Here is a 22,268-nt window from a genome sequence, read left to right on the forward strand (position 1 = left end):
GGGGGCAAATGGGCGGGGGGGGGGGCGCAAAAAGGCACATATCTTCTCCAAGATGGAAAAACTGGAGACGCCGGGAGCCGGGATGGGGGCGCTCTGGGTTGACCTTCCCCCCAACCTTCTTCCCTTCGAAGCCACCCAGGGTTTCGTGTGGCGGAGAACTAGCCCAGTGCTTCCTCCGCGCCAGGCCGCAGGCTGCGCTCTTGGCTCGGACGGGGGCGCGCCGGCCCGCCCCTGCCTCTGGGTCGGGCTGCAGCCCCCTCCCCGGGCCCGAGCCCCTCCCCCGGTCCCGGAGCCCCTCCCTGCGCGCTTCCCCTCTCCCCTCCCTTCCCTTCCCTCCCGGCCCCGGCCCTGCCTCCGCCTCCTGCGCCCTCAGCCTCCGCCAGCGCCGAGCCCCCTGGAGCCCGAGCGCGGCCCAGAGGCGCCGCCGGCCCCTCCCCGCGCGCTGACAGCGGGCTTGGGCCCCCACCCCTTCCCCCGCCGGCGGGACACACCCCCACCCCCTCCTCGGCTCCGCCAGTTCCCGCCGGACCCACGGGGCGGCGGAGAGCGCGGGCGGCCAAGCGGGCGAGCCGGGGAGCGGGCGGCGAGGCGGCGCGGGCGGCAAGGGGCGCGCGGCAGGCCCACTGGGAGCCCCCCGGAGCGCAGCGAGCTCGCGTGCCCTCCAGGACCGTCCCCCCACCCCGGGGCCGTACCTGCGAGCGCTGGGATCCCGGGCAGCGGCGCGGCGCGGCGCGCCGGGCCGGGGTGGCGGGTGGCCCCGGGGACTTGGGAAACGGAGTAGCTGGAGCCTGGACGGGATGAGAAGGTGACGCCGCCGGGGGGCGCCACTCGCTTTGTGGGGGAAGATGCTCGCCTACTGCGTGCAAGATGCCACGGTGGTGGACGTGGAGAAGCGGAGGAACCCCTCCAAGCACTACGTGAGTTGTGCCCCCACCTCACCCCTGCGGAAGGCTGGGACCTTCAGGAAAGGCCCCGCCGAGTGGCCCCTCGCTCATGCTAAGTACTCGAGCTAAGTGCCCACAGGGCAGCCGCGTCTGTGGATTTTCTTCGCAGGGCTGTGATCTCCAGGGAAGCCTTTTCTGTCCTTCCTCCACTCCCCCTGTTTTCTTTTTTTGGCATTGGAATTGGCAAGTGGCTGCCCTTGTCTGTTACACCGGTGAAGTCATCTGTCCCCCTGAGCTTTCATGAATGAGGACCCTCCCTCCCCCCAACCGGGGGCGCATTCGTCAGAATCTGCCTGAGAACCTCCTTTGGGAAAAGCATCTTCCTCGGCCCTCCCTGGGGCTCGGGTCACTCGGGCTCACGCAGACCGAGATGCTTTTAGAGGCTGGCTCTGGCGAAGCCTCACTCTGCCTCCCACGTTTGCTCCGGTCTCTGCCTTCTTAGGCCCTGTCTGGGGGCAAAAGGAAGTCACTGCACCCCCTACCCCACCTCCACCCTCAGCACTGAGCTTTGATTTCCTCCGCAAAGTCATTGTGTCCGTCGGCGTGAGGAGAACTGTGGCTTTTCCTTTTATCCTTGCTCTGGACGTGACCCTTAACCGGGTTCATTTCCTCTTAGGTGATGCTCCATCTCCAGACAGGAGGGGGCAAATGTTTGCTGTGGTCTCTGAGGAATGGTCGCCGCCCCTCCCGCTGCCTTTCCAAAACTTAATGAGAAGGGGCTAATGTTGACTGGGCCAAGCTCTGGGGTCTGTGACACGTCCCCCTTTCATCTCAGCCGGTCCTGTCTTCCCATCCTTAGAACCTTAGGAAGTAAACACCGTGTCCTTGACGCCTGGGGTCGCCTGTCTGAGCATCTTTGCTCTCTTACTTGAGAAAGAAGCAACAGACACACAGCCGGGTATCAGTCAAAGCACAGAGGGCTTTGGAACAGCAGGGCTACATCTTATTTGCAAATTAGGCATTTAAAGAGGGAATTTACAACGCTCAAAGCATTAATTTTAACAATTAAAACAGGCTGTTGGCTGCTGCCTTAGATTGCACATTGATCTCTGAAGTGCCTTTTATTCTCTGTTGGAAGGGGAAGGGTTTGTACTAATCTCAGCCTCAGGCTACTCTTTCTACCTTTATCACCAATACCCCTGAAACTTGGGTTTCTTTACAGTTGAGCCAGTGAGGCTGGGCTTAGATTGAGGAGGAGGTAAACCTGGAGGCTGGTCCCACCACCAGTCAGAGAGCTAGGTTCTCAGAGGGTTATGTTCCCCGGCTTGGTCAGGCAGTTCTTCCTTTTATATTACCTGGTTGGGCAAGCGTCTCCCACTGCCATTCAGGAAAGCTTCTTTTGGAGGGCTTGGGTAACCAGGTGGCCCTGCTCTGGGGACAGATGTCCGTTTCTGCATTGTCGGGCTGATCGAATCAGTCTTCCTAATCTCTTTTCTCAGATGTTGCAGGCTAAGTTTCTCTCTTCTAGTCCTTGGTTAAGGTTGGCCCTACTTTTAACAGATGGCACTCTCTGCACTGAGACCCAGACACCTGCATTTCTGGCTGTGAATTTCAGGTGAAACATCAAATTTGAGCTCTGACCAATGGTGTCTAAGATTACTGATGCAGGACAGGCTGGCAGCAAGCCAGGAGCATTGCCAAGGTGCCCAGGAACTCACTGTAGGCAGTATCGAGAGGTAGTGAAGAGATGGGGTGCTGGAGTTAGCTGGTCTTGTTCAAAGCTCCTCTGCCACTTGGAAGCTCCGTGAGCTTGGGCAAGTTGTTTAACTTTCCTGGGCCTCTGTTTCCTCATGTTTAAAGCGAGGATTATAATACCTACTTCACAGGGCTGTCAGGAGAATTAAATGGGAATATCTCTATGCATCACATAGCCCAGTTCCTGGCACATAGTAAACACTCATTAAATAGTAACTTATTGTTTGTAATTGTGACTAAGTAAATACTTTTCAAAAGCAGCTATTGATGGTCTGGCAAAAAGGAAGAAAGATTTTGGCTTTTAAGTTTGATAATAACTTGTTTTATGTGAAAAATACAAAGGAAGATCTATCCAGTTCCCTTAAAATGTTCATTTCCTCCCTTTTTGTGGACACAGAGCTTCCTGGGACATCTCCACTTCCCATATAGGAATCAATGACATTATGTTTGGGCAGGGAGTGATGTCACTGAACAATTGGGGCCATCCAGAGCTCTGAACTATGGCTCTGGAAAACAATTAAGGGAGAAAGTGTTATAAGCAGTCGAATCCTGGAGCTTGCGGGGACCCAAAGACTCTCTGACTCAACCCTCTCATTTTCAGATGAGAAAACTGAGAACCAAATTGGGTAAAGTCTTGCAACACAGTCAGTCATAGGTCTGACTGGCCTTTTCCCCAGGGTGTGAGTTTTGCTCATCAAATGTACCCCAAGACTGGCAGGGCTTGACTAGGAAGACAAGTATCTGGTGGTATCAAGGTATACACTGGGGTCATTAATGTATAACATAAGGAGAGGGTGCTAAATAATAGTGTTCAGCAATGCTGACAGAGGCAGGAGGAGCAGGTTGGGGGAGACTGTGGTCTCTGAGGCTAAGGCTCACCTCCTCTCTTGGCCCTTTCACAGTGGACACCACACACCAAAAGACCAAGTGTTCTGGGTAAGGCACTCTGCTCTGGTTAGCTGGCAGAACATGCTGGACCCAAGTCACATATGTTCTGGAAGTCCTCTACACTTGAGAATCATGCCTCCTTCCTGCCTCTCCTCCACTGATGGCAAGTTCCGAGTCTGTGGTTTGGTAAATTGCAGGGCAGAGAGGCTCTACGGGATGTTCGTGTTAGCCGGAGCAAGCTGATGGGAGGCCTAGGGCCCAAGCAGGAGGGCCTCTGCTGGCTCCAGAACTCTGGGAACACACTGCAAAGGTTCTTTCAGGACATTAGGCAAAGGGTATGCTTGTCCCCGGGATGATAAGGAGCTGCCTAGTCACCAAGGGTCTGCACTCTTGGTCTGTTTATGAAAAGACAGGCAAGTGACCTCCATCGTTTGGATGGTACCGTCAGCCCTTGGTTTCCTTCCTCTTTGCCAAGCCCATGCTTAGAGTGGGGGTGAGGGGACAGCTGCCGGTTAGGTCAGGCTCCCGGGGCTCCTCTCCTAGCTTTTATGAGTTTCCCCTGGAGAAACCTTAGGTAAAGTGGCTTTGGCCTCAGACCACTTGTCTTTAAAATAGTGCTGAATGCAAACTATAGATTACTTCGTTGGAAAGTTTTCCTATGGGACATAAGTTCAGGTCTCCATAATTCTTTGCCCACATATGCAAGTGTATGTCAGGTCATATGGTGGTAAGGATAAGTTCGTTTATCTAAAACAAGAAATTACTTCTGTTTGGATTTGGAAGGCATTGTGCTTTCACAGTTGCTTCCTTTCCTAATTGTTTATTTCAGACAAATACCAGTCATGAATGTTCTGATCCTCCGCAGGACCCTTTAGGGAATACGAAGAATAGCCAATGGTAGCAGTTAACCGTTCCGGTGGCAGGGATGGTGCCGAATGCTTAACATGCGTTATTTCACATCATTCCTACAGTCCTACAGGGTAGGGTCTGTGATTCCTTTATACAGATTGGCTAACCTAGGCTTGGGGAGGGGTAAACCAGCTTGTGCAGGGTCTCTCAGTTAGTATAAGGCAGAGCTGGGATACGAACTCAGGTCAGCTTACCTTCAAAGGAAGATGTGAACCTAAGATGGGGCCCTTCTCAAATGGTGTCTGGCTGTGGAGGCCAGGCTCCGGCTGTACGACAGTGAGAGAGCAGTGCAGGGTGGTATTTGAGGACTGCTTCATTGTCTGGGACATTCACTAAGTGCCACATGGGTGAGTTTGTAATGGACAATGGAAAGAGGTCATTGTGGGGCAGGAGGAAAGGAGCAAATCCAGGGTGCTATCTGGGCCAGTGACACTTGGGGTAATAAATTAAGGGTTGACTATGTGGAGATAATACATTCTCCTGTATGTTTAGATCATGACACTTTGGTCTTGGCCCTGGGACTCAGAGCTACTTTTTTAGGAACTTGCCCCCAGACTCATTCATTTCTCTGCCCTTCGTTTTTTTCTCTGAACCCTTAGATCCAGCCCCCAAAGGAGCTAGGAGGCATGACTATAGTATGAAACGGATCTTCTTCAGGGCCAGTTCCATTATGGAATGAGTGGAATTGGTAGATCAGGGTTCACATCCTGCCTCTGGCACTTCCTAGCTATGTGACCTTGGGCCAGTCATTCTGAGACTCAGTTTCGTCACCTGTAACTTCATAGGGCTTTTGGGAAGTTGACCTGAGATAGTTTGGGTAAAGCATCTACCCAGTATCTGCCCTCCCCCTCCCATCATGGGCACTCAACATATACAGTTTCAGTCTTGTGTTCTAGATCACCAAGACACTGAAGTACATTTAGGACCTGATAGGTGAAGCTGAAAGAAAAGGGAAGACTGAGGCAAAAAAGGAAGGCCCAGCTGTTCATAGTCTAATGGGAAACTGGGCCACACGCCCCATGGAAAACACCCAACTGCAAGAGAAACAGATAAACAAGGAGCAGCTGTTCAGACCTGGAGGGGTTCCTGGAGTTGAGCATTGGGATCTAGTGATGGCCTTTTGGAAGAGGTAAGTTGGGAAGGAGAAGGAAAGAACATGGGTTGGGAGAGAAGAGTAGGAAGAGTGCTCCAGGTAAGGGCAAGGTCAGATAGGATCCTAGTCATAAGGGCTGGGCCACACAAGTCAACACTCTCACCTGCATGCATTCTCTCTCTCTCTCTCTCTCTCACACACACACACACACACACACACACACACACGCTCAACCAGGAACAGTTTCTTCTCCTTGTCTGGGGAGGGAAGTGATCTAGGGATGATTCACAGGCTTGACAAGGCTTGTGGAACAACCAACCACATCCTTCAAGCCTGTTGGAACAGGGAGCTCAACCAGCCATTTATCATGGCCCTGTTTTGAGCTGACTGAGGGTTTTTCGGGGGGCAAATCAGGGTTGGAATCACCGTGTGTGGTGGCAGGCAGAGGGGAGGGGGAGGGAAGGGAAAAATAAACCTATTTGATGTCATAGGAGACTGGTTCCAGCTCCAGAAATGTAAGCGCCAGCTGCTGCGTTTTCCAGAGAGATGTTCCGGGGCCAGCATGAGTTAATGGACAGTGGAGGCTGTGAATTAGAGGGAGTGTGTTAGGACTCCTGACTTTGGGTTTGAACAGCAGTTCCCTGGAAATTGCCTTCTAATTTCCTCAGTCTGAGTCACTGACCATAATATTTCTTGGCCAGAAAAAAATCTAACAGGCAACGCTGTTCTCTTTTGCCTCTTAATTAAACAAAATAAAACAAATAATGAAGTTATATAGTAATCACACTCCTTTGAGTTCTGAGAATCCAGGAAAGGAATCATGGCTCAGGATAGAGACCCAGGGAACAGGAAGGACAAGGGGCGTGTGTGGGAAATGAGGTGGAGATGCTGGCTTTGGAAATAGATTCTGAGTGAGGGCCAGAGGTGCTCTATGCCATGGCAATTGCCAAAAATAATGGAAGCACCCAAAGAGGGTGGCTAGCTTTTCACAGGATGGATTCCCAGAGCTGTATGTTATTTCCCACCTGGGTTAGTCAGTCACAGGAAGACAGGTGGATAGAGAGGACAGAGGCCTGGAAATGAGGGTGGGACGGTGGCTGGTCAAGCCACAGGAAGGCCCTTCTCATGCCCCTGGGTAACCTCCAGGAGAGTGGTCACATCAACAACAGGGATTGAGCCCCTACTCTGTGCAGGGTGCCAGCCAGAGTCCAGTGAGGATGTCAGTATCCACAGTGAAGAGAGAAGGGGAAGAACTAACATGAGTGCCTACTATGTGCCAGGCAGTGCAGAAGGTAGCTTATAGAAAACCAAGCCAAAAACCCTTTGTTGTTGAGTCGATTTCGACTCATAATGACCCTGTAGGACAGAGTAGAGCTTCCCTATAGGGTTTTCAAGGCTGTAATCTTATATAGAAGTGAACTGCCACATCTTTCTCCCACGAAGTGACTCGTGTGTTTGAATTGCCGAACTTCCTTTTAGTTAGCAGCTGAGCACTTAGCCACTGTGCCATCAGAGCTTATAGAGGGGCTTTACTTGAGCTTTGTAACAACTGCGTGAGGTAGGTAGGCATTTTTATCTCCATTTTACAGATGTGGAAATTGAGGCTCTGAGAGTTCATGTGATTCTAACTCAGACTGATTCAGTAGCAGGGCTGATACTCTCATCCTGGCTCTGATACCTGTGCTGGTGAGCATGCCACTTTCTTTCCACATTAGAGTTAGGGAGGCGAGAGAGGGGCGTGAGCCAGGGCAGCCCCTCCTGAGAGCATGAGAGGTGTGTCGGGCAAGGCTGTGTTGTCAGAAAGCACATGTGTTGGTGATTCCCTGGGCCAGAATCCTTTCCACCATTTACTAGCCATGGGACCCAGTACGAGTTCACTTACCTCTCTGAGCCTCAGTTTCCTCATCTGTAAAAAACAAACAAACAAACAAACAAACAAACGAAAAAATGTAGGGAAACAGGAGCAAGCTGTTGTGGTAAAGATTAAATAAGTTAAAAAAAGGAAAGAGCTTAGAACAGTTCCTGGCATGTATTGAGTGCTACCTAAGTGCTGGCTATAATGATGATTAAGTCCTAAAGCTATGAGTCAGAATAGATTCGAAGGCAATGGGTTTAAAGCTGTTCAGAGGAGGGAGAACCCTCCATGAACTGGAATTTCAAGGTAAAACTGGCTGGAGAAGGTAGGCTTCATGATGGGTCTTGAGCCTTGAGTAAGATTTGAATGGGAAGGGGGTTGGGAGAGGAAAATGGCATTCCATGCAAGGGAAAAGCAAAGGTGCTGGAGGGGGGAATATGTAGGGAAAATGCGGGCAAAACCCAAGGTCAATGTAGGGGAGAAGGATGAAGAGGAGGAAAGTTGAGGCCAGCTTCTGAGAACCTTGAATGCCAGATGAGGGAGTTCAGAGTTTACTGTGTAGCCATCTCAGAACCTTCCTTTCCTGTCAAGAAATGGGGAGCAGAAGGGGAGGCTGATTGTCACCACTGGTCCTTTGATGGGCTGGCTCTAGGGTTGTTCTTACAGCCAAGGCTGGAACAGAGCTAGGTGAGGACTGGAAACTTTTTACTTGTTCTGCTTTGGGGCTCTTTAGTTGGCTGGCTGGAACCCAGCTGCTCTGTTCACATCTCTTACTCTGAGGGGTCAGGCTGCCTCCTAAAAGTTGATTGTATCCTAGAGGTCTTGGGGAGGGAGGGTTGAGGGGGAGGAGAAGGGAGGACAGTGGAGAGTGAGGTGTTGGCTGCTTCTGGCCTCCACCAGTGGAGGACTCTGGCAGGCAGGGCCTTAGGCAGCTGCATTCCATGGGGTGAGGTAATTCCCACCCACAGTCCCCGTCACTGCCACTGAGGCACTGTTGTGGTAGGAGAGTAAGTGCCTGTCCTTGTAGGATCTGGGGGCTAATGCTAAAAACCAAAGCATTCATGCTAATTTTGACTTTTACTTCAAAATCTAGCTGACATTTTAGTTTTAAACAAACTACCTCCTCATTTATCTCCCACCACACCCCCGGACATTCCAGTAAACCTGATTTGTTGTTGCTGTTAGCTTGGCGACCTTCTGTATAACAGAAGGAAATGTTGCCCAGTCCTGCGGCATCTTTATGATCGTTGATATGTTTGAGCCTATTGTTTCAGCTATTGTGTCAATCCATCTCATGGATGGTTTCCCTCCTTTCTGCTGACCCTCTATTTTACCAAACATGATGTCTGTCTTAGTTATCTAGTGCTGCTGTAACAGAAATACCACAAATGGTTGGCTTTCAAAAACAAATTTATTTTTTGGTAGTTCAGGACTAGAAGTCTGAATTCAGGGCACATGATCTGGGAGAAGGTCCTTGTCTTTCTTCAGCTTCTGTTCCTCAAGATTCCTGTGGTGTGGTATCTGTCTTTCCCCATCTGTGCTTCCTTGTTTCTGTGCCTCACCTCCTTTTATAGCTCAAAAGTGATTGGTTTAAGATACAACCTACACTGATATGGCCTCATTAAGATAGCAAAGAAAACCCTGTTCCCACATGGGATTACATCCACAGGTATAGCTTTAGGATTTACAACATTTATTTTGGGGGGTCAGAATTCAGTCCATAACAACGTCCTTTCTAGCATTTTGGCCTTTCCTGATGTGTCCAAAGCAAGTGAGCCAAAGTCTTGCCATCCTCCCTTCTAAGGAGCATTCTGGTTATATTTCTTCTAAGACTGATCCTGTGCGTCAGGGTTGTATTCTTTCACCACACCTATTCAATCTGTATGCTGAGCAACTAATATGAGAACCTAGACTATATGAAGAAGAACGGGGCATCAGGATTGGAGGAAGACTCATTAACAACCTGCGTTATGCAGATGACACAGCCTTGCTTGCTGAAAGTGAAGAGGACTTGAAGCACTTACTCTAATGAAGATCAAAGACCACAGCCTTCAGTATGGATTGCACCTCAACATAAAGAAAACAAAAATCCTTACAACTGGACCAACGAGCAACATCATGATAAATGGAGAAAAGATTGAAGTTGTGAAGGATTTCATTTTACTTGGCTCCACAATCAACAGCTATGGAAGCAGCAGTCAAGAAATCAAAAGACTCATTGCATTGGGTAAATCTGCTACAAAGGACCTCTTTAAAGTGTTGAAGAGCAAAGATGTCATCCTGAAGACTAAGGTGGGCCTGACCCAAGCCATGGTATTTTCAGTTGCATCATATGCATGTGAAAGCTGGACAATGAATAAGGAAGACCGAAGAAGAATTGATGTCTTTGAATTGTGGTGTTGGTGAAGATTATTGACTATACCATGGACTGCCGAAAGAATGAACAAATCTGTCTTAGAAGAAGTACAGCCAGAACGCTCCTTAGAGGCAAGGATGGAGAGACTGCGTCTTACATACTTTGGACATGTTGTCAGGAGGGATCAGTCCCTGGAGAAGGACATCATGCTTGGCCGAGTACAGGGTCAGCGGAAAAGAGGAAGACCCTCAACGAGGTGGATTGACACAGTGGCTGCAACAATGAGCTCAAGCATAACAACGATTGTAAGGATGGCTCAGGACAGGGCAGTGTTTCGTTCTGTTGTGCATAGGGTTGCTATGAGTTGGAACCGACTCGACGGCACCTAACAACAAGACTGATCCTTTAGGGAAAATATAATCATAAAAACAACAGCTAACACTTCTGAATGCTTTCTGCATGATAGGAGTTTTACATGGATATTCTTAAAACACCCCCTTGGAGCCTGTAGTTACTGCTGTAACCACATTTTACAGATGAGGACACTGAGGCTCAGAGATTTTAAATGAATTACTGAACACCACACAGCCGATCAGCTGTCTGTGGAGGAGCCCACACTGACCCAGGCCTGCTGGCTCCAAGGCCTACCCTGCCTGCTCAGAGACCCAGCAGCCCCTGATAACACCTGTTTGTGTTATACCTGGGGAGACTGAGCCTCTAAGAGATTCATCCTGAAGCCTGGGTGGGTGGCTTCTCAAGCCCAGAATCCTTCCACATGTCTGTCTCCTTCCACATGTCACCTTCCCCTTCTCAATCCCCTTATGCTTATCTAGAAAATGGGGCCGTTGCTCCCCTTTTGGCTTGCCTTGCAGACACAACATGAAGCTCAGGGGGGAGACGGGCATGAAAACTGCTTTGGAAAGCACTAAGTCCAGAGAGGAGTCGCTGGGTGATACAACAGTTAACGTTCTTGGCTGCTAACCAAAAGGTTCAAAGTACAAGTCTACCCAGAGGTGCCTGGAAGGGAAGGCCTGGTGATACACTTTTGAAAAACCAGCCACCGAAAACCCTAGGGAGCACAGTTCTAAGCTAACACACGGGGGTCACTCTGAGTCAGAGTTGACTCTATGGCAACTGGTTAAGTCCAGAGAAAACAGCTGTGTGAGGGGCTCCATGACTCCTCAATTTGGTGTCTTAATCATCTGGGCCCCTGACGCTCAGGGAATTTTTTTTTTTTAATTAATTTTTATTAAGCTTCAAGTGAACATTTACCATTCCAATCAGTCTGTCACATGTAGGTTTACATACATCTTACTCCCTTCTCCCACTTGCTCTCCCCCTATTGAGTCAGCCCTTTCAGTCTCTCGTTTCGTGCCAATTTTGCCATCTTCCCTCTCTCTCTATCTTCCCATCCCCCCTCCAGTCAAGAGTTGCCAACACACTCTCCAGTGTCCACCTGATTTAATTAGCTCACTCTTCATCAGCATCTCTCTTCCCCCCGCTGACCAGTCCTTTTCATGCCTGACGAGTTGTCTTCGGGGATGGTTCCTGTCCTGTGCCATCAGAAGTTCTGGGGAGCATTGCCTCCGGGATTCCTCTAGTCGCAGTCATACCATTAAGTATGGTCTTTTTATGAGAATTTGGGGTCTGTATCCCATTGGCCTCCTGCTCCCTCAGGAGTTGTCTGTTGTGCTCCCTGACAGGGCAGACATTGATTATGGCCAGGCACCAACTAGTTCTTCTGGTTTCAGGATAATGTAGGTCTCTGGTTCATGTGGCCCTTTCTATCTCTTGGGTTCTTAGTTGTCGTGTGACCTTGGTGTTCTTCCTTTGCCTTTGCTCCAGGTGGGTTGAGACCAATCGCTCAGGGAATTTTTAAATAAGGTCTACTGCCCTGCTACCTGCCCTGAGGCTGGCCACCTTAGGCCCTCGGTATAGATGTCCCTCCAGAGAACCACCTCTAGGAACTGCACTTTGCTTCTTTCCAAACCGACCATTTTTGTGAACAAGAAGAGACAGAGCAATTCCAGCCCCATCTTACCTGAACAGAGGAAGTGACATTCAGGCCGCTGAGCTAGCAAAGGGGAAACAGCTGTGCATTCTGCCCCTCTGCTCAGCTGCTTTTTCTGGCCCTTTGCTGTCATTTCCTTTTGGCTGGTGAGGAAGCCACCCTCCCCGAGCCTGGGTGGAGGCACCGTGGGGTGGGGATGGGGGCAGGATCACTTCCTCTGTGTATCAATGCAGAGTAAATTATGCAGGTCTCCAGGGCCACCTAATCTGTCTCTGGGATCCCTGGAGTGTGAACTTCAGACCTGAGGAAATCGATGACTCTTATCAGATCCAAAGGCAGGAAGTGAGGGGTGGGGCTGCTGCCCAATGCTGATAGTGAACTTGCAGGGTGTACCAGGTAGAGTAAGGTATTGACTGGATGTGGGCTGGTTTGCACTTTTGCCATCACTGCATGGTCACTGGTAGAGAGCCCTTTGCTGTTTCCTTTTGTTAGGCATATTCTCACTTGGTAATAGTTACAGGCACCTTGTCCCTACCATCATTGCAGCTATTGAATTTCTCTTTTTTTGCCAGGCATTTCATTTATAATCTCTAATCCTCACACACCCCTGAAGGTATGCATTTATTTTTATTTTTTATTCATTTTTGCCATTTTTTGAAGACATACATTTTAAGCCCCATTTCACGTATATGGAGACTGAGGTTCAGGAAGTTTAGGTCACATTGTTAGTAAATCACAAGCCCAGGTGTATTTCACCATCCGACTCCCGGCCTGTACCTGGTTTCATTCTGTCGCTGTGCCTTAAACACTGGGTCTCTCTCGGGGGTAGCAAGGGCTTCTGCAGGCCCAACATGGTATCATCCTGGGGAATGGTGTTCCTTGTTAAGAAATTCTGCCTGCCTGCTTTTGCATAACCGAGGGTTCTGAGCATGAAGGGATTGTCCCTGTCATTCGAAGTGGCTGCTTTGTAAACTCTTTCATGGTAGGCCTGATTCCGACCCAGCTTTATTCCGTTTCCTGATGGCTCAGGCCCAAAGGGCTATTTTAAGGGACTCGCCTGTGTGGGAGAATTTTTCCCCGTAACAACAGAGGAGGAGGCCTGGCAGGCTTGGCATGGTGCTGGCAGTGGGGCCCTGAGAGAGTGAAACACTTTCATGAATTCTGCCTCCTGGGCTGGAATTTATTAACTGAGTCCTCAGCACAGTGTCTTGCACCTGGAAGGGACTCTGTCATTTGTGACAGGGGCGGTAGTGGCTGCTCAAGGATTTCTGCTGGTCACGCCTCCATGGCTTGCTGAACTGATCCATCTTCTACAGAGTTAAGGTCTGTAAAAGAACCATGCCTGAACTTTGATTTCAAACCCACTGCCATCAAGTTGATTCTGACTCATAGTGACCCTATAGGACAAGGTAGAATTGTCCCATAGGGTTTCCAAGACTGTAAATTTTTACCATAGCAGACTGCCACCTCTTTCTCCTGCAGAGTGGCTGGTGGGTTTGAACTGCTGACCTTTAAGTTAGCATCTGAATGCTTAACCACTGTGCCATGAGGGCTCTGAATCCCCACATAGTTACCCCCAAAAGTAAGACATTATCGTCATCTCTGTTTTGTAGATGAGGACACCGAGGCTCAGAGTGGTCCAAATCGTGCCCACTGTTACTAGGCAGTTGTATGGGTTTCCTACGGTGGCCATAAAAAAATACAGTAAAACCTACAAAAGCTGGAACCTGTGTAAGGCAGAAACCTATCAGAGAAAGAAAACTGAAATGTTTTCCACTAATAGAGAGTGATTGAAAAGTGGTAAGACTGCACCCTGTCAAGGGCAGAAAACTTGTGAGACCTGGGAAAAAAAAGGCAGTCCCGTTGAGTTCTGGCTATAGCAACTCATAGCGACCCTATAGGGCAGAGTAGAACTGCTCCATAGGGCTTCCAAGGAGTGGCTGGTGGATTCAAACTGCCAACCTTTGGGTTAGTGGCTGAACTCTTAACCACTACACTGCCAGGTTGCTATGAGTCGGAATTAACTCGACAGCAGTGGGTTTGGCTTGGTTTTGGGGTCAAGTTCTGGCTCTCAAGTTCCAGCTCTCACAGGTTTCACTGTACCACAAATTCGGCAGCTTATAAGAACAGAAATTTATTTTCTCATTTCTGGAGGCTAGAAGTTCATGTCAGGGTATCAGCTGTGTTGACTCCTTCTGAGGGTTCTGAGAGAGAAACTGCTCTATGCCTTTCTCCTAGCTCCAGGAGTTCTTTGGCTTGCAGCTACAGCGTCACACGTCATCCTTTCTTTGTCTCCCTGTCTCTATGTGTCTTCTCCTTTTTTATAAGGACACCAGTCAGGTAGGAGTATAACCCACTCTACTCCAGCATGAAGGAGCCCTAGTGGCCCAATGGTTAAGCACTCAGCTGTTAACTGAAAGGTTGGCAGTTTGAACCTACCCAGTGACTCCACAGGAGAAAGACCCAGTGATCTGTTTCCATAAAGATTACAGCCTAGAAAACCCAAGGAGCTGTTCTACACTGTTGCATGGGGTCGCTATGATTCAAAAATCAACTTGACAGCACCTAACAATAGCAACAACTCCAGCATGATCTTATGTTAATCTAACCAATAGCATCTTCAAAACCTTATTTCCAAATAAGGTAGTATTCCCAGGTACAGGGGTTAGGATTTCAACATATCTTTTTGGGGGACACAATTCAATGCATAACAGCAGTGCATGATGGAGTTGGGGGTTTGAACCCAGATCTCTGCAGCAACAAAGCCTGTGATCTTTCCACTGTGCTCCCTGGAGATTTGATAGATTGCCCAGCCCAGGAAGGTCTGGTAGCTGGTTGAGAGTTCCCTATTTTTCTGTCCCCAGCTAGAAGCATCCACGTGTCAAGACTAGCTACACACAACCTTTCTTTACTCTCTCTGCACCCCATCAGACCCTAGTCTCTGGGGCAGTTTTTCTTCCTCTGCTCCATGCAGGGCCTTGGCCCTGATTAGTGGCTCTGGTAGGGTTGGGATACTGAGAGTGCTGCCCTGGGCTCTTAAGAAAGGGAGTGGGCCAAAAGGGTGTATAGTGCAGTAGGCATTCCCATAGAAGTCTGAGGATCCCTTGCTTTGCCTGACAGCTTCTGAGAGGCTGAGGGTCAAGGGAGCTTGTCATGTGAGTCCCCAGATAAAACTTAAGGATTAAACCATATATCATGTACCCACGAAGCCCTGGTGACGCAGTGGTTAAGAGCTATGGCTGCTAATCAAAAGGTTGGCAGTTCAAATCCGCCAGTCACTCCTTGGAAGCCCTATGGGACAGTTCTACTCTCATTGGAAGCCCTATGGGACAGTTGTACTCTGTCCTATAGAGTTGTATGAGTCAGAATCAACTCCAGGGCAACTAGCCTTCCCCTCCAGCCCCCTCCATTAACATGTGATGCGCTTGGAGCTGGTGGTTGGGATAAGATAACAAACCTCTCACTATGGAGAATGGACCTGTGGCAAGGTCTGGCTTCAATTTCGAGATTCAGATTTTTATTCCCCTTGAACACTAGTCCAGGGCCACTTTTAAGGGCTAGCCCTTCAGAGACTCTGGCTGCTGGGGGCTCTGTGTCCTCCTTGGATGGTGGACAGAACAGCACTGTGGTTGGGAGCAGCGGGGGGCTTAGTTCCCTGGCATTTTCAGCCTGCTGCTTGCTCAGGCAAAACCCGGCTCAGGCAACTAAAGTAAGTTCCATTGAGGGACTCAGGTACCAGCAAGTGGACGCTGAGGGCACGAGAATGTGGGCAAGGCACCAACAGCCTCTGCTACACAGGCTCTGGCTGTGAAGCTTGGTATGAACTGCAGCTCTGCCTCTTACTAGCTTGTTTGATTTGGTCAAGTTTCTTTACCTCCTTGGGCCTCAGTTTCCTAATCTGTAAAATAAGAATATTAATACTACCTAGCCCATGGAATTGTCACTCTACACAGTGCTTGGCACATGGCAGATGTTCAGTAAATGGTAGCTAGTTGTTATTATCATGATCATCCTTCATGATTTTGCTAAGTTTCTGCCACCTCCCAGAAGCTTCCCTGACTTTTCACTTTAGAATGATGCCTCCTTTTTCTGAATTTTTATTATGTTTACTGTCCCTACTGCTCATTTAACACTTAGCAAGCCTGTGTTTTGGGTGCCTGATTAATGGAAAAGCCTCTAGAGTGATGGACCTTGACCTGATACTTATTCATATTCATTCATTCATCCAATCAATATTTGAAGGTTTCCCAGCACTGGGAACACAGCAGGCAGATAAAAACCCCTGACCTTTTGGAGCTCCCATTCTGGTAGTCAAAAAGAAGCAATAAACAAAATAGGTAAACTGTATAGTGTGTTAGATTTTTTTCAATTTTAGAGTTTATAGAGGGTAGCCAGGGACAGCCCCCCTGTATAGGTGGCTTTTGTAAGACCTGAGGGAGGCCAGAGAATGAGGCATGTGGATGTTTGGCAGGACAGTGATTGAGGGAGAGGAATGGCAAGTGCTAAGGCCCTGAGGTAGAATCATACTTTCAGGGAAGAGCAAGGAGTCAGTGATGGGGGAGAACAGTAGGCAATGGGGTCAGTCAGGGAAAAGGGGCTCCAGTGCAGCACTGAAGACTGAAAAGGGCTAAAATACAACCTGAGAAGTTGTTTGGGGGCTATCTTCCCTTAAGATGGGACCTTCTGGAAAGAGGGACACAGGCCCACCATCAGCCATGTCATGGATAGGAATTCCAGGGTCCCAGAGGCAGTGCACACGTTAGAAAGTCTCACTGACCGCACATTAGCTTTGTACCTACTTTGTGCCAGGCACTTTGATGAAAGCAGCTCCTCTGGCTGGGAGGCCAGAGGGGGCGAGCTCCTGCAAAGGCAGCAACCACTGAGTCCTTTCATCCTTAATGCCCCCTCCCCTTGGTATCACAGGGTCTTGATCACAATAGGTCCCCAATCAGTGTGATAAATCTCTGGATGAAGGCTTCCTTCCCTGAAAGAGTTCCTGCCACCCAACTCCTGTTTTTTTGATTACCACAGCTTCTGACTTAAAATTGTTAAATTGGTTGTTTGGAACTGGAAATACTTGTTGCTATAGATATTAATTACAAATTGTGTTGAGATTCTCAGGGCACTCTACCAAAACCTTTTTCATCCATGGGATTAAAAAAAAATCGTGTTGCCGTTGATTCCGACTCATAGCGACCCTATAAGACAGAGTAGAACTGCCCCATAGGAGCAGCTGGTGGATTCGAACTGCCAACCTTTTGGTTGGTAGCCGTAGCTCTTAACCACTGCACCACCAGGGTTCCCATCCATGGAGTAGATGGAATTATAGTACCAAGAACCAGACATCTCTAGTTCACCTCTGTTATGCCTGAAGAGACTCATGGGCTAGTCTGGAAACCTAAAATCTATCCAGGGAAACTATCTTCCAGTGTTCACAGCAAGAGGGAAACTCCAAGGCTAAATAATAATAAAAAACCCACTGCTGTCGAGTCGATGCTGACTCACAGCGACCCTATAGGACAGGGTAGAACTGCCCCGTAGAGTTTCCGAGGAGCGCCTGGAGGATTCAAACTGCAGACCTTTTGGTTAGCAGCTGTAGCATTTAACCACTATGCCACCAGGGTTTCCTAAATAATAATAGCAGTAACTAACACTTAAATGACACGAATTAGGTGCCAACCACTGTTCTAAGCACTTTACTTACAACAACCCTGCAAGAAAAACACTATCATGTTCCTTACTTTACTGATAATGGAAACCCTGGTGACATAGTGGTTAAGTGCTACAGCTGCTAACCAAAGGGTCAGCAGTTCAAATCCGCCAGCCCCTCCTTGGAAACTCTATGGGGCAGTTCTACTCTGTCCTATAGGGTTGCTATGAGTCAGAATCAACTTGACAGCACTGGGTTTGATTTTTGGTTTTTTACTGATAAAAGAAATAGGCACAGAGAGGTTGATTTACCAAAGGCCCAAGCAAGAAAGAGGTAGAGCTGGGCTTCAGAGCCAGGCAGTGGAGCTCCTAGGCTCTTAGGGAAACTTCTTGCTCCCTGGCCTTCAGGGAAGCCGTGTCACAGCCCAGGTTGGCAGACTTATAGACCTTACCTGCCGGACACTTATTAGTTGTTGGCAAGAGTGGGGTTAACAAGTGTCAGTCAGTGACCAAAAGCCACGGGTGGCAAGCCGGGGAGCAAGCATGAGCAGTCCCTCTCTCTTCCCCAGACAGGAAAAACCATTTGTTCCAGGAACCTGACCCTGCAGGGGGTGGGCTTGCTGTATGTGGTTGTCTTCCTGGACCATTTACAAGTCCGGCACTTGGGGCTGGTGGGGAGGGGGATGGGGTGTTTATTGGTGGAAGCCAGATTAGGGTGTCTGGCAAGATGCTTTTGTCAACCATTCAACTCTCACTAAAGCCCAACAGGTGGCCCGGGCTGTTGCTTTACTGGGAGGGGGTGGCCTCCCTAGCCTGTGCTGTTCAGTTTATTGTTGGAATGAGATGGGTTCTAACCAGTCCTTCCCTCTTCCCTGGCCCCAAAATAAATAGCAGCTGTTGTCAGCTCCGCTGTCTCTGCCAGCTGCTCATCTGTCAACAGCCCCCGGCTCTTGCTGGGCCTTACCCTTTTTGGATTTGATGGCACGGGTGTTGGAGGCCCTTTGGCATTGCCCTGTGGAGCCTGCCTTGCTGGCCAGCTGGTGTGCCCTGGCTTGCCCTCTTTCCTGAGCGACTTCAGCCTGTTGGCCACCCTCTGGCACTGTCCCCTCTGCCCTTCAGTGAGGCAGGTCCACATAGTGGTCCCAAATTTGGGGTGCTAATGGCAGACTGTGTGCCCCCGGGCAGGCAGCTTAACTCTGAGCCTCAGTTTCCTTATCTGTAAAATCAACTAAGGGTGCCTACGTCACAGGGTGTCATTAGAATTAAGACAAGTGATGTAGAGGCAGCTAGAGTGGGTAGTTAAAGCTGGACTGCCTGAGTTTGAACCCCAACTTTGCCATTCAGGAGCCCTGGGGCCTTGGGAGAGGTACTCATGCTCTCTGTACCCCAGTTTTCTCATCTGTAAAGAGGGAATAATAAAAGCATCCCCCACGGTGGCGGTGAGGATTAAGAGGGTTAATAGTATAAAGGACTAGTATGAAGCAGCAGCGTCAGGCATGGAGTAAGAGCTCAGTGAATGTGACAAAACGTGCTCCCCTTGCCGGATAAGGAAGAACCAACCTGATTTCAAACATCCCGCAGAAGTCATTTGTACATGCGCATTTGAGAACTGACAGAGTTATCCTCCTCCTAACCTGACTTTTGGATCTGTGTTGCTGAGCTAATTTGCTTGGCTTTGTTTCCAGCCAGCCATCAGAACCTCCACTTAGGGGGTGGGGCTGGGGGTGGAACTGGTTATAAAACAGGACAGAGGCATGAAAAGGAGAGCTGGGATTTCTATCCCACTTGGCAGTGGTTCTGCTGATGTCACGTAAGAAATCAAAAGAAGACGTTCTGGCCAAGAACCGCGTCAGCTGGTGGGCAGATCGCCCCCAGGGGGTCTGTGGGTTATCTGTCTAGGCACAAGTGAGCAGGGATGTTCTACAGGATTTCCACCGCCTCCCAGAGCGCCAACAGCTGCGGGCTGAGTTGCTTTGGCTTTTCCTGGCTCCGTACTCTGGGAACTCTTGTTATCTTTGGTTTTCCTTGCCTTTACTCTCCGTTTTGGAAAGATTACACTGGGAATCCTCCTTAGAGCATCCACACTGAAAAGTCCTCATTCTTCCAAAGAGAAAAAAAAGGCATTTGGCCTTAAAAGTATTGCCCACAGTGCCAGGTGCTGCCAGGGGCACACCAACCCACCAATAGAGACCCTCACTCAGGAGTGAGCATTTGCACTCCCCATCCCGTCCCCCCAGCCTGGCCCTTTAAGAGGAGTGGCTGAGCATGTTGTCTTGTCTCCTCAGCCTTTGTCAATTCTTGTCCAAGGAGAGAGGGCAATGATAGGTCTAGTGCCAACACTGGGGGTGCTGCCTTCTGATGGAGGTGGGGGGAGAGGAATCTGGCATAGTAGTTTAAAGCAGAGGCTCCAGAACTGGATTGCCTAAGGTCAAATTTCAACTCCACCATTTATTGCCGTGTGGCCTTGAGCAAGGCAGTTGAGCTTTCTGTGCTTCAGTTTCCTCTTCTGTAAAATGGGGGATAATGATAGTACCTTCCTCATAGGATTGTAGGGAGTTAAAGTAATGAATAGAAGAGCACTTTAACAGTGCCTAGTGCAGAGTTATCACTATATAAGTGTTCCTGCTTTTATCTGAGCTGATACAGCAGGTGGAGTTGGGTTCCCATCAGGCCCAGAGCCTCTGGGGCCTGTCAGATATATATTTAGATCTCTTCATATAAGGCCACATGGTGTTTGTGACAGCAGCATCTCCGTTGAGCTTATGGAATGTTCTAGAGGAAGGGGGAAACAAAGATTCAGAACAACAGATGGAATCCCAACTCTACCATGACCCAGCTAAGTACCTTTGAGGGAGTCGCTTAACTGCTCTCAGTTCAGTTTCTTCAGCTAACAATGCCCAGGCCTTGCAGGGCTGTTCTGAGAACCAGAGAGGGTGTAAGGCATCCAGTAGTCAGTTCTCTTCGTGGTGGCCATTTAAACAGCCACAGGCTAGGCGAAGGGGGTCAGGAGGATGGTCAGTGGGCCTCCAGCCTGACTTTTCTGGCTGGTAGCCTGAGTTGAACTTTTTCCTACATCTCTCCTCTGTGAGCAGCCTCTGGGTGTTGATGGTGGCAGGGCTGCAGGTGCAGACAGTGGCAACAGGGTCCCAGTTTGCTGAACTCCTCACATGCATATCTCACTGTCTCCTCCCAGGGACCCTGCTAGGAAGTGCTATAGGCATCCCGCTTGTTTCATGGACAAGGAGAGGCTGGGAGAGGGCGCAAGGCTGCTGTAAGTGGGTAGACACCGTTGATGCCCTGCCCCCGGTCCCCACAGCTCACCTGTAGCAGTTCTCAGCATGCTGACAGCTTCCCACCTCAAGCTTTCACATCTGTGCTTCTCTGCAGTAGGGTTTTCTCTAGCGGCACCATGGAAGCTTGCTCTGCCCAAGCAGGTACACCTGGGAAATGCCTGAGTTGGGGTGAGGGGGAGTTGCCACCCCTGGGGACTTCCCTCAACCAGTCAGGGATGGGAGTTGATGTCCTAGCTCTTCAATGGGAGCACCTGGACCTCATGACTGGGCCCCAGATGCCCACAGTGGCAACCTGTTCATTAACCCACTCTTTATTGGCCTTTAACTTTTCCTTGTCTCACTTTCCTTACTTAGGTTTCCTGGGATCCCCTCCCTAATACAGCCTGTACCTGAGCCCTTTTTTCAGGGTCTGCTTTGGGAGGAAGCTAAACTAAGGTAGCAAATTTCTGCTAGCAAGTGGTAAAGCTAGGACTCAAAACCTCTGTCTGTGACTCCCAGTTCCCAAGTTATGCTCTATTTGGAGGTTTCTGAGGTTCTCATTATAGAGAAGTCAGAAAAGAGTCTTGTTGGATGCAGCATCTTTTTGCTAATAAAAAGGCAATTCTGGAGTGAGTGAGAGTATACAAGGCTGAAGAATACTTGATAAATATAAGAGCTTCTAGGGACTTATTAGGAAAGGGAGTCAGTCAATGCAAACATGACCAGGGGAAGCTGGGCCTTTGAAACATGGGAGTCTGGCCATATATAGACTTGTCCCAGAAAAGAAATAAACAAACTAGGGCCTTATGGATATTTAGAACTCTAATATCTCTATTCATCACAGGTCAGGCTGAGGGGAACAGTGTTAGTGTCTGAGGAAACACAGGTGGGAGGGCCTCTGCTGGCCTCTGTGCTCAGGTGCAAGGTTACCTACACGAGTGAGACCCTGCTTGCTTGCCATAAAATTCCTCCCTGTAAAATCTGGCCAGTTGGCAGGGAATTGGACATCAAGAATGTTAATGCTTCTTGTAACAATGTTGGAAATTGTAGAGAGACTGGATGTCCTTATAGATTGTGAAGGCATGTTTAACAAAATAAAGGGAGAAAAAAAGGGGTGCGTCTGTGTGTTTGTGTGTGATGTGCTTAGGGGTATGTGTGTTGCAAAAACTATTGGGTCATTGCCCATCAGACATACTCCTGGGGTCACCTTTTATGTTTAAGTGCTCCTTATGGTCAGGCTGGGAACCCAGGAATGATAGATTTAAATTAGATTTTAGTCTTTAAAAAGCCTCATGGATACTCACATATATTCTTAGAATAACTGCCTTTCATTCAGCACCATTTCTGTGCCAGAAGGTGTACGTAGATCTCATTTCACTCTCACAAAAGAAAGATTGTATTGCTCCCATTTGGTAGATAAGGAAACTGGGAATCAGAAAGGTTAAGTCAATCATGGCGACACAGCTAGTAAGTGGCAGAACTGGAATCTGACCATCCTCTTAACCCCCACCCTCTACTGCTGCCTGGAACTGTGTGGGGCGAGTTGGTTGGTGAGATTCTTTGCACGTACTGAAAGGGCCTCCCTCTTGATCCAAG

At 49.1% G+C, this 22,268-nt stretch overlaps 1 protein-coding gene across 2 annotated transcripts in view; it reads left to right on the top strand.

Annotated features, from left to right (window-relative positions):
- The first annotated feature begins 743 nt into the window (after positions 1-743).
- The window catches only part of SH3PXD2A (SH3 and PX domains 2A), a 246,157-nt gene continuing 224,632 nt past the window's right edge, over positions 744-22,268 (top strand). For both annotated transcript variants that reach the window (XM_010589010.3, XM_064269355.1), the window contains exon 1: positions 744-917. In XM_010589010.3, coding sequence (XP_010587312.1) covers positions 846-917 — 72 coding nt within the window. In that variant the 5' untranslated portion in view covers positions 744-845. The remainder of the gene's footprint in view (positions 918-22,268) is intronic.

Source organism: Loxodonta africana, chromosome 16 (genome assembly GCF_030014295.1).
Source record: "Loxodonta africana isolate mLoxAfr1 chromosome 16, mLoxAfr1.hap2, whole genome shotgun sequence".
Lineage (NCBI taxonomy): Eukaryota > Metazoa > Chordata > Mammalia > Proboscidea > Elephantidae > Loxodonta > Loxodonta africana.